This window comes from Theropithecus gelada, chromosome 16 (genome assembly GCF_003255815.1).
Source record: "Theropithecus gelada isolate Dixy chromosome 16, Tgel_1.0, whole genome shotgun sequence".
Classification (NCBI taxonomy): Eukaryota; Metazoa; Chordata; class Mammalia; order Primates; family Cercopithecidae; genus Theropithecus; species Theropithecus gelada.
This window is the reverse complement of record NC_037684.1, coordinates 9703165-9720620: the sequence shown is the minus strand read 5'-3', so window position 1 is coordinate 9720620 and position 17456 is coordinate 9703165. Positions and strand designations below refer to the sequence as shown.

The following is a 17456-nucleotide window of genomic DNA, read 5'->3' as shown; positions in this document are numbered from 1 at the left end:
GACGGGTGGCTGAAAGTGTTCCTAACACATCTACATCCAAGAAGTTATGACTGAGAGGCTGCAAAGTCTCAGCCTTGAGTGGGAAGGACGAGACGCAGACGGAGAAGCTGGGATTCAGTCCCATTATGGAAATTTTCCAGACAGGCAGGGGAGAAGTTCTGCTTCCCTTCTGAATGGTTTGAATTAGTTGGAGGGTTTGGGGTTAGGTGGAAAGGTGATACGTCCCAAACTCTTCACCAGTGGTCTCCCTGTTGACCTGGGCTTTGGGACTGGGGGCCACCTCACCACCTTCACCCTCCTTCCACACGGAGCTCAGCAGGCAAGCCCTGTGGGGATCCCTCCCCTCCTACCATGAGGAACGGAGCCAACACCTTGGTACAGAAACGAGGGAAAACACTCCCTGATTTTTAATCTGACTTCGGATAACAGCTCAACGGGCGTCACACACACTTCCAGACCCTGTGGTGGGAAACCCTGGGAGGGGGTGGGAGGGGAAGGACAGAGACTCAGAATGGGGGTGGAGGGACCTGAAATCCAAGACCTGGGTTGAAGTGGAGGCGGGAGGGGGCCTGTCAGAGGATACATTCCAATGGCTCCCACAGGGGAGCAGCCAGAGGCCTGGGCCCCCTCCTCCCACCTCAGGTGCCTCAGAGTTGGGGGTGATGGGGCATGTGAGATGCTGCCATCCCTCATCCCCTCCCTCTGGTGAACCAGGAGACAGGGGTGCAGGAGACTAAGGGGCAGGCCCTCTTTGTTACCCTCCCAGCCACTCTAAGGTGTGGGGAAGGGGAGCCACCTCCTCTGTGTCAGAGGGAGGCTCACAGAGGGCAGGTCACTTGCCCGAAGTCCTGCAGCACAGCAGGGACTAGAACGCAGGAACACTAGACTGCCCAAGGTCAAGGCGGTTGCTGTGGGGCTGTGCTACCCCCACTTGGTGGACAGAGTGGGAATCAGCCGGGGAAGCAGAATCATAGATTCCCCCTACAATGGATGTTGGTGATAAATTCCCCACCCACGACCCTTCCCCCAGACTCCGCTCCATCACCACTCTGGGCTACCTGATTTCCTAGTCTATATGCTGCAGCCTTGGCTAAGTTGGCCAAAGTGGAGTTGTCCTCTCTGCCCGTCTTATAACAAGGGACCCTGCTGTCCTCCCACCAGGCCAGGGCTGAGGGCTCAGCCTCAAGGACAGCTTTCTTTGGTCAGGGGGCAGGGGACAGGGCACCACTTCTCCCTCCCTCCAATTCCCGCATCAATCCCTTATGCCATTCCTAGAATCTTCACTATTATTGTTATTTCTAAATCGGTACAAAACTGACAGTGATCAGCTCCGGTGACGAGAGGTAGAAACCCGGCCAGGCAGCCGGAGAAAATGGGGCGGAGTGAGTTAGGGCATAGGGCTGACTGGTGTTGGGACAAGAGGGTGTCAGATCCTGAGGGCCTCCATCTGGGGCCGGCGGGGGGAAGATGCAGGTGTGTCTCCCCCAAGCACAGGGGTCCCCACCATTCTTTCCCTGGCTCTGTTCTTCCCCAGATTAATCAGGATAGTCTGAGATCTGAGGCAGGCAGAGTCTGGGGTAGTCAGACGGGGTTGAGACGGGGCAACAGAATCTTCACTGGGACAACCTGACCCCCTTCTGGGCACCATCCTGCCCACGACCAGACCCCAGAACCTAACATTCCCCAGTCTGACAGACCAGATTGCAGTATGCAGGAGGTAATAGAAGACTGGAACCTGGCATCATGGAAAAGAAACTATCCTTTGGGGGATTCCCTTTCCACACTCTGTCCAAAAAAAAAAAAAAAAGTTTTAACCCAGGGGGTGATCTGGCTTTGGGGTCAGGAAGAGTGAGGGGCACCTGGCAGGGACGGACCATCGAGTTAAGGCTGGAAGGTAGGTTGTTGTGTCTCTGGGGGCTGCTGGGCGGGGAGGTCTCCCTGGAAGCCGGAGAGCTCAACCTTCTCCCCTCACTGATCTGGGACCTCAGCCCCCGGACCCCTTGATGGTGGTCTTTGGGCCACCCGCATCTCTGCCCTGTGCCGGTGGTGCTGACAGTCAGAAGGCCTGGCCTCACAAAGAAGCTGCCAGGATCTGCGACAAGGGGATGGACGAAATGAGAGCCCTGTGAGCGGAGCTAGGGGGGACTGGAGGGTGGGTGAGACAGGTAAGGACCAACAGACGCTTGGGTGGGCGGACATGGGAAAGGAAGACACCCGGCAAAGACAGACACATTCTGGAAAAGACAGGTGGGGGCCCGGCCAAGGCGGCACCTCGCCACCCCCACCCTCCATTGCACGCTCACCCCCATCCCAAAAGGCTGTGGCACCCCCGCGGGTCGGGCCGGGCACTGCACTAAATACAGCACTGAAGACGGCTGTCCCAGGAAGCCACGGGGGCAAGGGGCAGGGCTTAGCAGTTACTGGGGGCTCCCTCTCGCGCTTTGCTTCTCACCGGGAGATGCGTGGCTGCACGGGCCTCAGGCCGGGACCGTCACAGTTCCATTTCCCGCCCGCTCCCCGCCCCAGCCCCGCAGTACAGCCCCACCCTCCGCCCGGCCAGTGCCGGTGCAGCCCGCGGGGCGCGCAGGTGTCACATGATGGCGCAGCGGTTTCGGCGCAGCGCGCCCTGGAAGCGCAGGGCAGCGTGCACGTGCTTGCACCGGGCGCAGCCGACGCTCTTGAGCAGCTCGCTAAAGAGCAGCAGGATGTGCCAGTTGTACTTGGCCGAGCATTCCACGTAGCCGCACTTCCACGTCTTGCGCACCAGGTGCGACACGTTCCAGCGCGGGATCACGCGTCCACGCTGCAGGTCCCGCTTGTTGCCCACGATGATGATGGGCGTCTCTGAGGTGCCGATCACCCTGCGGGGCGAGGCAGGAAGCTCAGAACTCTGTCAGTCTCACAACCGCTGTACTCCCAGCAGGGCAGGCTGTGCCTGGCCAATACTACCACCACCGTATGTTCTGCTCCAGGCGCAGCCCTAAGCCCTGGAGGTGTTATAGTCTCTGATCAGCACAACTGATCTAAAAGATGGGTTCTACTGTTATCCCCATTTTACAGATGAGGACATAGGCTTAAATGTTTACTGGCTTCAAGTCATGCAGCTGAGTGGCCCTGGAAGTCTTGTTCCAGAAGTCCCAGCTCTTAACTACTGCACTACTCTAGCCACCCCCACAGCCAGGGTCCCAACATGAGTTAACAGAAATGGGGACAGCACAATGTATGCATGTTTGAGTGTATGTGTGGGAATCTTAGAACACATATACCTCTGGCTCTGTCCCTATACTGTCCCCTTTTCACAGGGACTGGCTAGCACTGGGTCATCCACAGAAGTGGCAATGGACTGTGTTCCAGCCTCTCACCTCGTCTCCAGGATCTGCTGGCGGATGGTCTTGACGTACTCAAAGCTGTCAAAGCAGCAGATGTCGTAGACCAGGATGTAGGCGTGGACGCTCCGGAGTCCCCTGCAGCAGGCGTCTGCCCACTCCTGCAATATCCCCAGCCAGTACCAAGGTCAGAGCAGCCATGAGGGCTCCCCTATCCCCCAGACATCTCCCATCAGAGGGGCAGTGCTCTCACCTGCCACTGCACCTGAAGCCTTCCATACCTGCTCATCCCCAGGAGACCAGGCCCAGGGAGAATGGAGGAGCTGTAGCCTCCCCATTCCCAAGCCAGGATGGAGCAGGTCACATTGTTTGACCTTTGTGCACATCTGGAACTTAGTTCTGCCCTGCTCCATTTTGTCCCCTCATCCATCCATCGAGGCCTTTTTTCAACAAGTACATTTATTAAGTACCTCTTAAGAGTCCAGCTCTGAGCTGGGTGTCGGACCTGTTAAAATTCTATCTTCCAAGGCTCAGCTGAAGTGCCACTGCCTCCAAGAAGCTTCCTGATTTCCCATCCTTCCTGCAAGCAGGGGACTACTCCCTTCATCTCCTGCGTTCTAACAATCCTTCGATTACACTTTCATTAGAGCTGTTCCATCTCCAGTTCCCCACTTCTGCTGTGAGCTCCGGAGAGGGCCACAGCCAGGCTGTCCTCATTTTTATATACTCCTTCTTCCTCTCTGAGTGTCAAAGCAGGTGCTCCTTAATGCCACTACCTGGGCTGGTGAGCTCTCCGTAGCCCCATCTGGGATCAATGCAACTCCTGCCTCTGCCACTGCCCTTAGACTGCTACCTGATGTGTCCCTTCTGTATGCTCATCTCTGCCCTCAGGCTTGAGAAACAGAAAAAGATTCGGACTGGATGCATAATGGGCTGACGTAGAGCAGGGCCCCAGGGAAGCTCCAGGGAGATGAACTTCCTGAATGTTTGTGCAGCTTCTCAAGGGATTGCGGGGTACAGCTCAAGATGAAGAGACTCCTAGAAAGGCCAAGTACACTAAAGAGAAGTTTCCTTAAGAGATTCATTAGTCAACGTGCCAGTAGTTACAACTGCAAGAGTGGTTTCAGGCAGCCAGTGTGTGGAAAGAAGTGGGTCCCTAAAGTTGGGGGACAGAGGCCCCCAAGGACAAAGGAAACCAGTCTTCTCCCACCAAAGCTCAGGCAAAAGACTAGAAGAAGGTGGAGGTATGTCTCCTGTCCCAGCATCTGAGTCAAGTGGGGCAGGGGCCAGGCACAAAGGAGGACTACAGTTCTCCACTTCCAAGAAGGATCAAAAGGAAATGACTTTGGTGGCAGTAGTGCAGAGTTAAGTCCAACTTCAGAACAGCACTTCCCAACTCAAAGGCTTAGAAGATGCTGCAGTGGATTTCCCCAGGGAGATGATGTGGCATCTTTTCTTTGTGCTGAGGTTTAAATTTTTGGTGCAGCAGGAGGATGCTGAGGACAAACCTAAAACCATAGGAAACTGAACTGGTTTCTTAGGCCAGGGAAGACTGCATTCTGCTAGACACAGTGATCTCCAGGAGCCTGGAACCTGTGCATACAGATGCTCCTCTGATCTCCCAAGACGAGTGGAGATCAATGAGAAGTGGGAGGGATGAGAGGCTCCCAGTCTCTTCAATCTCTCTGCTGGGGAGAGGGAGCAGCTTCCAGCTTTTGAGGGTGACAGGCCCACCTCTCCCCTAACATGTTGCCTCCTTGAGGGGACCTCCTGGCTTCCTCCCACCCACTCCTCTCTGGGGGTTCCTAAAAGAGAGAGGAGGAAGGCCCCTGATTGGTTAGCTTGTCCCTTCCGCCTTGATTGAAGGGAGGAAGCAGGTTTCCAAACTGTAAAAGGTCATCTTGGGGCTGTGTCAAAACAGAGAAGGAGCAATGGAAAGGGAGTCCAGTTTCAGGGACATGCAGTCTGAGAGAGGCTCAGTCACCTGCGTCTCAACCATGCATTTGCTGATAATTCCTTTGGTGGTTTGCAAGCACCTGATAATCTCAGCTTCCTTCTCTGATTGAAGGGGCTGCAGCAGACACTGAGGCTCACATCCAGGAAACACTACTCTCCTGGGCTCTATCTCATCCGGCATTGGAGAAGAATGTATTACTTTATTTTCAGATGGTGGCCATCAGGAGTCTTAGGTTTTATACCTAATCTTTGGCACCTCGAGGATCCCTTTTTCACAGCATTGCTCTGCCGAAAGTCCCTTACTGGGCTCCTTGAGTGAAATCTTGGATATTCTAGAGTCCAAAACTCAGAGTCAGTCAAGAAGAAAAAAGCCAACAACCCAATAGAAAAATGGGCAAAGGACATCAATAGTTCTTGAAAAAAGAAACACAAAGGCCCTTAAACCTATGAAAAGATGCTCAATTTCACTCATGATCAGAGATGCAAATGGAGACTACAAGGAGAATATCACATCTCATCTCTCAGATTGTCAAATATACTGTCAAAAGTCTGACAATATACTCTGATGGCAAGACTGCAGGAAAACGGGCTCTCATATACATTGCTCACAGGAGCACAGCATACACCACTGCTATAGAGGGCAATCTGGAAATAACCTCCCCTCAAAACTCCAGTTACAGTCACACTTTTTTTTTTTTTTTTTTTTTTTTTTGAGACAGGGCCTCACTCTGTCGCCCAAGTTGGAGTGCAGTGGCACTATCTCAGCTCTCTGCAGCCTCAACCTCCCAGGCTCAGGCGATTCTCCCACCTCAGCCTCCCAAGCAGCTGGGACCACAGGCATGGACCACCATGCCCGACTAATTTTTTGTATTTTTGGTAGAGATGGGGTTTTGCCATGTTGCCCAGGCTGGTCTTGAACTCCTGAGCTCAAGTGATCTGCCCGCCTCAGCCTCCCAAAGTGCTGGGATTATAGGCCTGAGTCACCTCACCTGGCTCTGTATTCACCATACCATTTCCAGGCATTGTGATCCAGCAACGCCATTTCCAGCAATGCCATTTCTGGGAATTAATCCCACAGATATACCTACTTACGTTCAAAATGACTTATCTACAAGGCTATTCATTGTGGCACTGTTTGAAACAGCACAAGACTGGATATCACCCACTTGTCCAACAAGAAAGGACTCCATGGTACAGCTCTTCAATGGAGCAGGGTGTGGCCATGAGGAAAGAACAAGGAAGTCCTCTAGATAACAGCCTGGAAAAATCTCCAGGTTATAATAGCAAGTTAAAAAAAATTGAGGTACAGCGCCAAGCATAGTGGCTCACATTTGTAATCCCAGCACTTTGGGAGGCCAAAGCAGGATTGCTTGAGGCCAGGAGTTCGAGACCGGCTTAGGTAACACAGCAAGATCCATCTATACAAAAAATTTTAAAAATAAAATCAAGGTACAGAACAGTATGGTTCTTGTTTTTGTTTTGTTTTGTTTTGTTTTTTGAGACGGAGTCTCGCTCTGTCGCCCAGGCTGGAGTGCAGTGGCGCGATCTGGCTCACTGCAAGCTCCGTCTCCTGGGTTCACGCCATTCTCCTGCCTCAACCTCCCAAGTAGCTGGGATTACAGGCGCCCGCCACCACACCCGGCTAATTTTTTATATTTTTAGCAGAGACGGGGTTTCACCGTGTTAGCCAGGATGGTCTTGATCTCCTGACCTCATGATCCCCCCGCCTCGGCCTCCCAAAGTTCTGGGATTACAGGCGTGAGCCACCGCGCCCGGCCTCCATTTTGTTCTTTATGTAAGAAGCAGGGAAGAATGCATTTTCTTACTTGGGTAAAGAAACACTGAAAGTATGGATAAAAATCTGATAAGAGGCCAGGCACGGCGGCTCATGCCTATAATCCCAGCACTTTGGGAGGCCTAGGCAGGCGGATCACTTGAGGTCAGGAGTTCGAGACCAGCCTGGCCAACATGGTGAAACCCCGTCTCTACTAAAAATACAAAAATTAGCTGGGTGTGGTGGCAGGTGCCTGTAATCCAGCTACTTAGGAGGCTGATGCAGGAGAATCGCTTGAACCCAGGAGGCAAAGATTGCAGTGAGCCGAGATCATGTCACTGCACTCCAGCCTGGGCGACAGCGGGAGACTCCATCTCAAAAATAAATAAATAAATATATTTTAAAAAAGAAAGAAAAATTCGATAAGAATGGTTATAGAGAGTGGGGCAGGAATCAGGGTAAAGGGGGCAAGATGAAATAAACAAAGGTCAGTGTCTAGGCTTGGAGCAAGATTTGAATGTCCAATCAGGTGATTGTTAAAGTCTCCTTTAGAAGAGAACTAGAAGGCCCTGTGCCCAGACCGTTTGCCCTGATAGGCTCAGCCTCACTGCTTCCAGGGCAGAGGCGGGATCAGGCTTCCATCTTGCTGCTGACCCCAGGCGCCTGGGATGGGTGAACGGGTGTCTCCGGCAGATTACGCCAGGGCCCTCCTGCCTGGTGTTGCTGAGGGTGCTGAGTGCCGAGCTGCCCGCCAGCTCCCAGCCCAGGGTCGCAGCCTGAGAGACTGCTTTATTTGCTCCGTTACACCTGGACAAGCCTTGTCTCTTGCCTTCTGGGTCTCCACCACTGTGCCTGTCCTTCCCGGAAAAACTCTGTACACTCTGGTCAGAGGCTTCCTTCAGTGAGCAAACATGTCTTAGAGCTCAGCTTCCTTTTTCTCTCCACTCCCTCTCGAGTCAGAGGTTGAGAGAGGGCAAGCGGACCTGGTTCCAGCAGGCAGTGGGGAAGGAACACAATAAGTGAGGACCCTGGGGGCATTTAAATACAAACCTGGCAGGGAAGGGTACCCAGCAGGCAGGTCCTGAGGTCAGGGGCAGAGCATCACTTAAAAGAAGAGCGCCTTGGGCAAGAGAGCTGACTGGGGTCTCCAGAGTCTCTGAGAACACACCTTTCCCAGGGCCCTGTCTATTCTGTATTCTGCTGCTGTCCCTTCTCCAGGGGACGTGGAGTGAGGCTATGGTAGGCACAACCCCGAATACTCACTGCAGCCTAGTGTTCCCTGCCCTTTTCTCTACTGCCTCTTACCTGCCTAAAACCTACTTAGTTGAGACATCACCCTCTGTGACCCCCCAACTCCACCCCAACACATCTGGATGACCTGGATGCCCCCTTAAGGGCTGCTCCAGCTCCCTGCTCCTCCAATCATAGCACTTATCACACCATGTAATAGTTGCCTGTTAGCCTTTTCTCACCAGACTATGAGTTTCTTGAAAGCAAATTCCATAAATTGTTTGCTCACCATTCTGCACCAGTGCCCACTGCAGGGCCTGGCACACATTAAACGGTCATCAAATATTTGTTGAATAAACTAGTACACCAGTGAATGAATTCCTGGAACGACTCTAAGCACGGTGGCCCAAGGTGCAGTGTGGAGCTCCCAAACTCAGTGACGCGGCCCTGGCAATAGGGCCCGAGCTACAGCAGGTTGGAATCCAGGCTCTCCCCTACCCATCCATTTCCCCACTAACCCATGCCCCCCAGGGTCCTCCTACCTGGAGGGTATTGACAGGGAAGGCGCTGATGGGCGGAAAGTCGAGGATCTGGAGGTCGTGCACGTGGCCGTTCATGACGACAGCAGGCAGGTAGAGGCGGCGGGCGGTGGTGGGCACGCAGACCTCGCTGAACTCGTTGTACAAGAACTGGCGCACGATGGCACTCTTGCCCACACCTCGCGCCCCCAGCACGGCCACCCGGTAGGTGGAGACCATGCCTCCCGCCCCACTCCGCCACCTCGTCCTTGCCGCTGTCTGGGGCTCCCCCGGGCTGCATATTCCAGGGGCTGGGGGCTCAGCCACCGTCAGGACCAACCATTGCTGCCTCTGCTTGCCCTGGGCCCTCTGCGGCCTCCACCTGGACTGTGGGGACAAGAGGTGGGCTTAGTGCACCAGCTTATCCCTGGACATGTCCTGCACTTTTCCACGTTTGGGACTTTGCTCAAGCTGTTACCGCCACTTGGAATGCCTTCCCTTTCCCAAAACCCCGGTGGCCACCTATCCAAAACCTCTCCATCCCTCCTCCATTTTTCCCTGCATTCCAGTAGTAGGACCCAATCTTTCTTGACTTATGACCTGACTTTTCTCCAGGTCCAACTCCAACCAAAACAGGCTGCAGAGCAGAGTGGGAAGGGCACTGGACTTGGTTTGATCCCAGCTTCCCCACAGAGCCTGGGATAAGACGGCAACACCTCTGAGTCTGTGTCCTCCTGAGTGGCTGGGACTGGGCAGGTCTCAGTGCCGGCACTCCTGACGTTTTGTGGGGAGAGAACTCGATTGTGCAGGACTGCCCACACATCGCAGGACATTTGCTTTCCATGGCTCCCAAGAGGGAGCTGCCAGCAGCAGCCTCCAGACACCACGATGACCAAAAACTCCCCCTCCCCCCATTTCCAAATGCTCCTAGTTGAGAATTCTGCACTAGATGACCACGTTGCCTCTGGGGTGCAACACTGCTGAGCACTTACTCTGCTGGCATGCCCATATGGGTATCCGTGGTCAGTACGACATCTCTGAGGGATAGGTACTGTTATTCCCACTTTAGAGACAAGCTTAGAAGCAGTAAGAAGTGTGTCCAATCACAACCCGAAGGGCAGCTACTCCTTTCTATGATGTTGCAGTACTTCTTCCAACTTTCAAGTTCAGTGATTCTTTTTTTTTTTTTTTTTTTTTTTTTTCAGACAGAGTCTCACTCTGTCACCCAGGCTGGAGTACAGTGGCATGATCTCGGCTCACTGCAGCCTTCACCTCCCGGGTTCAAGCCATTTTCCTGCCTCAGCCTCCCAAGTAGCTGGGATTACAGGCATCTGCCACCACGCCCGGATAATTTTGGTATTTTTAGTAGAGATGGGGTTTCTCCATGTTGGCCTCGATCTCCTGACCTCAGGTGATCTACCTACCTCGGCCTCCCAAAGTGCTGGGATTACAGACACGAGCCACCGCGCCCGGCCAAGTTCAGTGTTTCTAATCGATGAATGCATACAGGCCAAGGTCTGGGTCTCATTTTCTGGCATCCCCTAGAGCCCAGAGGGCCTGGCACATATTAGGTGCCCAGAAAAGGGCTGCTGGGGGTTGGTCTTGATATGAATTCATTAGCTCCTTGCCTGCTCAGTTTCAGTGACTTTAGGGCCTGGGTATAACTCTCAGCTCTGGTGTGTCCTTGCTGCATGTCAGTGGGCAAATCACCTTCTCAACTGGAGCCATGCTTCTGCACATAGGTACAATGAGGTAAACAGCCCCTATTTCTGAGAAAATCCACGTAAATCTCTTAGCCAGGAAAAGGAACCTTTCTTCTTTTGTTGGTGATAGTGACCAAAGAGGCTGTTACATGCCTGAGACCTCCTGTCTGGATTCCCAGGAGGGTGACATCAGCACTTGCTAACTGCGTCCAGGGCAGGTGGATTCGCTGGATTCTGGCAAGGCCATGCTTTTCCTCATGGGTGCATACTTTTCTGCGGATGCATGTCCTTTCCACACATGCACAATCCGTAGCTGAATGTCCCCCAGGTTGTCCTGGTTCAGAGGACTCACTCCACAGGGTATGTGCGCACACAGCATAGTAAATAAAGGTCAGGATGTGGAGTGAGAACAACTAGGGCTTGATTCCTAGCTCTGCCATTCACCTGAAGTGTGACCTTGGGCAAGAAACTTAACAGAGTGTTATGATGTGTGCATGTAAAGCCCAGGGCCTAGGCCAGCATAGGTGTTCAATAAACAGTGATCACTGCTATGGGCAGGGGTCCTTCATTCATCTAAGTTCCCCACAAATTTAGCAATGGCACCTCCTAGCAATCCCAGGAGGGCTTGCTATCTACTGTTGCATGAGCTCACATGCATGCAGTGTGTGTGTGAGAGATTCTTCTCATTTTATTGAAGATTTAAAAAACAAACACACTCCAAAACAAACCCAGTGACTTAGGGAAGTGAAGACCTCATAGCCAGTCAGTTGTTAACTAAGATTAGGACCCTAAACTCCTTCCTGCCCCATGCAGTGTCCCTTCTCCAACAGGTGTTTACACACTTACATGGGCTCCCAACTAGGGGGAAGTACCTATCGCTCCTTCCTATATGTCCCTCCAGGTCCGAAGCCCCTTAGGCATCCCTGGACACCACCAGCATGGCAGAGAGACTCAGCTGGGTTAATTACATAACCAGCACAGGCAGGTGGGGAGTGGGGAGTCCTAGGGGAGTAAGAGAGGGCAAGGAACGCCAAGAGGAGTCCTGGCCTCTCTCTGGGTGTGGCAGCTCAGAGGTTTCCAGGATGCATCCTACCTGCAGACTGTCCCGGACACCACACTCCCTGCCCAGAAACCAGCCCTTTCTGGGGAGTGGCAGGGAAATGCAAGAGGGGCACTGCCCAGGAGCTAGGGAAGGGGCGCAGGAGGCCCCTAGGCTGGGGCCAGCCTCCTGGAACTCACCAGGCCCAAGTGTGGCCCTGTCCCCAACTCAGAAGCGATCGGTGCCCCTTCCTTCTTTCCAGGCAGAGGTCCTGGATCTAAGAGTATATTAATCCAACACCCTTGGCTGGGTGCGGAAGGGAGGGGGCTGTCCCAAGAAGCAGGGCCCAGGCCCCTGAGCGCTTTCTCCCCAAGGCCTGCTCTCTGCAGTGAGTCTGCAGACAGCGCCCGGCAAAAGACCGCCCGGCAAGAGAGGCAAGAGACCAGAGACACATAGAGGGGGCAAAGCCTAGTTCCGTCCCCTTCCCTGCGCCTGGACAGCTGGGTCGCTGCCCAAGACTGACAGCGGGGGCTTCGCGGATCCAGAGGGCCGGGTCACAAGTCTGCCAGCTGTTTGTTCCAACCACGTTCGCCTGGGGGTAGGTTAGGGGGCGACAGAGGATGCTGCGCTCCCCATGACCTGATTGGTAGGAGTTTGGGGGGGATGTAGAAGCCCAGCTCGCTCTCCGCCTCCAGCACCTTGCAGGCACCCCCACCCCCAGCTCCAGCTCTCACGTGGCGGCCCCGCACCGCTTCCCCGCCAGCCCGCCGGCCCCCTCCTAGTCCCGGCCTCCCTTCGCCCCGGCCGTCTCCTCCTCCCCCGACCCCGGCCCGACTCCCCCAGCCCCTGCCCCGGCCCCGCTCCACCCCTGACCGCTTCCCCTCCTCCCGCCGCTTACCCGGGGCCGTCCTAGCTGCCCCCTGCCCTGGCCGGCCGGTCGGCGGGGCTGCGCTCCCCCCGGGCTCTGGCGCTGCCCCCCGGCTCCCCCGCCCGGGGGGAGAGAAGTGGGGGCGCCCCCGCCTGCCCAGTCGGGGCGGGCTCAGGGCGGGCGCGCGGGGGCAGATGCGGGCCGCCGAGGGGGTAGGAACCTCCAGCCCCAGCTCTCCCTCCGGAGCGCGCCGCCCGCTCGCGCTGGAAGGAGGAGGGGGGCGGGGGTGCGGGCTGGCATTCCGCTGGGTCCCTGAGCCTGACATATTCGCTAGGGCGGCCCTGGATGAATTCTTTAATCCCTGGCCTCGACCTTCACACCCCTCCAGACTCTCCCTGCGAGAATTTAGCTCTAACCTGGAAGAGATGAAGAAAGGCATGGGAAAGCCCTCAAGGCCTTTGCTTCATTCCGACTCTTGGCCTCATATGCCCCTGGCCCAGGCCTGTAACCAGGCCACTGTGTGCCCTGCACTGTGTGCCCTGCACAGTGTGTTAGAGACATCCAGGCTCTGCTCTTCCACCCTCCTCAAGGGCTGAGCGAAGGGTGATCACTCTCACCCTTCACTGACGCAGTGAAAGGCAGAGCTGGCTGGCACAAAGCAAGGTCTCCCCTGCCAATGGGTGACCTCCATACCCCTAAAACTACCATAGGTCTCTTCTCGCCAGAATGGGAGATACCAGCGTTTGTCAGGATTGAGGGCAAAATCACCCAGGTATTTATTCTAACACTCATCATCGTCTAACCTTTGATGATCAATGTCATGTCATAATCAATGTCATCACTGATAGGCAACCTCTATTTTGCCAGTGTGCTACGAGCTTTGCATGCACCCTCAGATTGAATCCTCACGATTCTATGGGGTAGATTGTTTCCCCTACTTCACTGATGAGATAGTTGAGGTTCAGAAGCTTGTCTCACTTAGATGTAAAATGTGAATACAACGATTGAGAGTCACTAGCTGAGCAGTCACTGATGAGTTTGGTATGAGGCTCACAGTCCAATGTGAGACCAAAAGCAGATACACAACATTAAAATGTGCTGTGTGCAAAGTCAAGGCTCTGCGGAGGGCAGGGGAAGTGGGACAACTCATTAGAGGAGTCACTGAAGCTTCGCAGGAGGCAACTTTCAAGGAAGCAACCTTGAAAGAAGTAGATTTTGGGGGCTGGGGGGAGGGAGATTGTAGCAGAAGAAAGCTACAGAAGTTGGCTGGGCGCGGTGGCTCACGCCTGTAATCCCAGCACTTTGGGAAGCTGAGGCGGGCGGATCACGAGGTCAGGAGTTCAAGACCAGCCTGACCAACATGATGAAACCCCCATCTCTACTAAAAATACAAAAATTAGCCAGGCATGCTGGTGCGCACCTGTAATCCCAGCTACTTGGGAGGCTGAGGCAGGAGAATCACTTGAACCTGGGAGACAGAGGTTGCAGTGAGCCGAGATCAGGCCTCTGCACTCCAGTCTGGGTGACAGTACAAGACCCTGTCTCAAAAAAAAAAAAAAAAAAAAAGAAAAAGAAAAAAAGAAAGCTACAGAAGTCAAGAGCAATTACATAGGCTTGAGAAGTGAGTCTGGGAACCAGACAGGAGCCCACAAGGCTGGAAGCATGGTGGGTGAAGAGGCCAGAAGTTGGTCACAAAGGCCCTGATTGACAGGATGAGGAGTTCAGATCCAGCCCTGTGCTACACAGGAAGTCATTGATGAGGTGTTTTTTTTTTTTTTTTGAGATGGAGTCTTGCTCTGTCACCAGGCTGGAGTGCAGTGGCACAATCTTGGCTCACTGCAACCTCTGCCTCCCGGGTTCACGCGATTCTCCTGCCTCAGCCTCCAGAGTAGCTGGAACTACAGGCACGTCCCACCACACCCAGCTAATTTTTGTATTTTTAGTAGAGACGGGGTTTCACCATCTTGGCTGAGACGGTCTCAATCTCTTGACCTCAGGTGATCTGCCCGCCTCAGCCTCCCAAAGTGCTGGGATTACAGACATGAGCCACTGCACCCGGCCCTGTGGAAGAGTTTTAAAGCAGGGAAAGCGCCTGATCAAATTGCATTTTAGAGCCTCCAGGGCAGGAGGAGGAGCAGGAGCACGAGAGATATCCCAACTGTTTTTACCCCGGGACCCTGCATCCTCCACTCTGACCTCCTATTATCGTGTGCTCCCAAACAGAACTCAGTTTTCCTCCACACTCTGACCTCTGCATTTTGGGCACCCTCCCAATTCCTGCCTTCCTTCTCCTGTTCAGTCACAGAGGAGAATGGGTATGAGCCTGGGCTTCAGTATCAGACAGAGCTGGATTTCAATCTTGGCTCTGCCACTTGCTATTGTAACTGAGGCAAGTAACTTGAAGTCTATAGTCTCATTTATTAAAAGGAGTGTGATTAGTTGTCCCTCACTGTTGTTGACAGGGTGTAGATGAGCTGAGGTGTGTAAAGTCCTTAACACAATGCCTGGCATGTAGGAAGTCTCAGCACGGGGCCTTTATTTTTTGCCTTTTTTAGGGACACGCAGGCATCCTAGGGGAGGATGAGCATCACCGTGGCACAGCGGTTCCATTTATTCTAGGTAGGCTCCCAGAGGGTTGGGGTGGAGGTATGAAAGGACCAGGGCAGCAGCTAGAAGCAAGTATAGGGCTGGAATGAATTTGGCTTCCTCCTGGAACACCACTTTTGGGGAGAATAAATCAGATTTTAACTGGCCCTGTGGGATCACATGGGGTCGCTAAGAGCCTCTTGATTGCATCACTTATCCCTCCACTGTATCTGAAAATCTCTAATCCTCATCCTGCCTGAGGATCCCAGGCTTTATGTCTGCTCCCCCAGGCTGTGGCCCTCCATTCCGAAGGTGGACTAGAAGGAATAAATTAAAATACACTGGGCGCAATGGCTCATGTCTATAATCCCAGCACTTTGGGAGGTCAAGGGGGGCAGAATATTCGAGCCAAGGAGTTCAAGACCAGCCTGGGCAACGTGGTGAAACCTCGTCTCTAAAATACATACAAAAACAGCCAGGCGTGGTGGTGTGCACACCTGTAGTCTCAGCTACCTGAGGGGGATCACTTGTGCCTGAGAGGTCAAGGCTGCAGTAAGCAGTGATAGCGCCACTGCACTAGGGAAACACAAAGCCACAGGTTAATTATGGGACCTCATACTGGCCTTCAGTGAAAGGTCATTTAAAGGATTATTTTTATTTCAAAAAGCAAACAGCAATTCCATCTACATAAAGTGGAAGATTTGCCCGAAGTTAGGATACAGATGTCATCTTGGTTTGCTGAGAGTCACTTTGGCCTAAGAACATGCACCCCTAGGGGCCTGTTCACTCTCCCCTATCATTAGGAGCACTTTGATGGGAACATGTGAAAAGACTCTGTACTTGGGTCTGACCTTGAGCCTCAGGTGGGTCTGGCTCAGCTGAGGATGCCTGTTCGCTGAGGTGCAAACTCAGGGAGCAGACACATGAGACCGCCTGCAGTAGCTGAGGCCCACACACGAAGTGGGATAGAAGTGTCAAAGACCCAAACCTGCCTACCTCTGCCCCTGCTCCATCACAGCTGAGGATCCTACTGAGCTTTTAGAGGCTATTTGGCCAGATCCTGGGGTTTCCGGCCATAAGTGAAGAGTAAATGAAACAAGGGAGGGTGAGCCAAAGGCTGGACTTGAGCATCATCCTCTAACATCTACCCGGTGGGAGAAGTGGGATGAGTGGAGTAATCCCAGCCCCAAAGCATTGAGAAATGATCCCAGAGATGGCAGTCTTGTCTCAAAATGATACTTTTGGAAACAGTCCTTGCAAGCACTTTTCCAGCTGAGAATCTGGGTCTAACCAACCCCCAAATTAGCCTTCCCTTTGTTGGCAGCATCAAGCACGGCAGGGCAAAAGCTAAATGAGAAACTGAGATGGTAAGTTTGGAGCCAACTCGGAAACTTTTCAAGAAACATCCTTGTTGCTAATAACATGTCTGAGGGCTGGTTGGGATTCTAGGATTAGTGTTCAGGAGATAGAATTGGGTAACAACGGGGGAGGTGTGATCTTTTCCAAGTGCCATACCAGGTATTAAAATAAACAGGCTCTTGCCTCCTGGAGCTGGGGGTGGCAGGGAAAAAGAATCTGGGTCTAAGCAAAACCAGAAAAAGCATTAATGCATGAAGTGGGAGTAGAAAGCCCAAACCTGCGAGTCCTCAGCTGTTTTCTGACCTCAGAAACAATGTACCTGAGATCTCAGTGTTTCCTAGTTGTCACTTTACAGGCAGAGAAAGACAGTGTAATCTCAGGTGCAAGTCTGGGACCAGTGTGCTCTGAACATACTGGTATCCTGGGGGCTTAGCAAGGTGGGATGTGGCTGAGAGCAGAGGTAGGAGAGAACCTATTACAGAACTTCCAGTGGACGAAGGAGGAAGCTACAGTGTAGTTCTAAGGACGCAGAGAGGGAGTCAGAAGACGTGGCTCTGTCACATCTTATCTGTAAACTGGAGATGAAATTAAATTCATGAGATAGGTAAGGGAATAAGCTGGTATTGTACATATGAAAGTGCTTTAACCATTTTTCAACTGCCACAGAACATGAGTATTACTGTAGAAGAGGAAGTAGGCGAACAGGTGTGAGCCTCTCTCTGGCAGTGATTCTTGACCTTGACTGCAAGTTAGAAAACACCTGGGGAGTTTTAAAACATGCTGATTCCCCCAGGTCCCATTCCAGACTGAACTGAACCATGTCTTTTTCGAAAGCTCTCCAGGTGACATTAATGTCATTCTTAACTGGCGACCCCGATTTGACCCCACTCTCACCAAGCGTTTTTCCTATTACAGCCAGGGCCAACTGCAGCCGGGCAACACAGAGACAACCAGAAAGTTCCTAGCTGCCAAAGGCAGTTTGCTCATGGGGTTTGGACATCCAAGTAATAAAGGCAGCTACGGTTGCTGAGCACCCACCAAGTCCCAAATGCTGCAGTGCTTGATCTACATTCACTCTAGTGGTGAGAGAGGTTCAG

At 53.2% G+C, this 17456-nt stretch overlaps 1 protein-coding gene across 1 annotated transcript; it reads right to left on the bottom strand.

Moving 5' to 3' along the window:
- Positions 1-376: 376 nt before the first annotated feature.
- Positions 377-12674, bottom strand: RASL10B (RAS like family 10 member B). Its single transcript, XM_025362380.1, has 4 exons — positions 12445-12674; positions 8829-9191; positions 3363-3487; positions 377-2861 (listed from the first exon to the last, which is right to left on the bottom strand). Exons 2-4 carry the CDS (start codon positions 9042-9044, stop codon positions 2591-2593), a joined length of 612 nt encoding a protein of 203 aa, XP_025218165.1. The 5' UTR covers positions 9045-9191; positions 12445-12674; the 3' UTR covers positions 377-2590.
- Positions 12675-17456: the final 4782 nt, after the last annotated feature.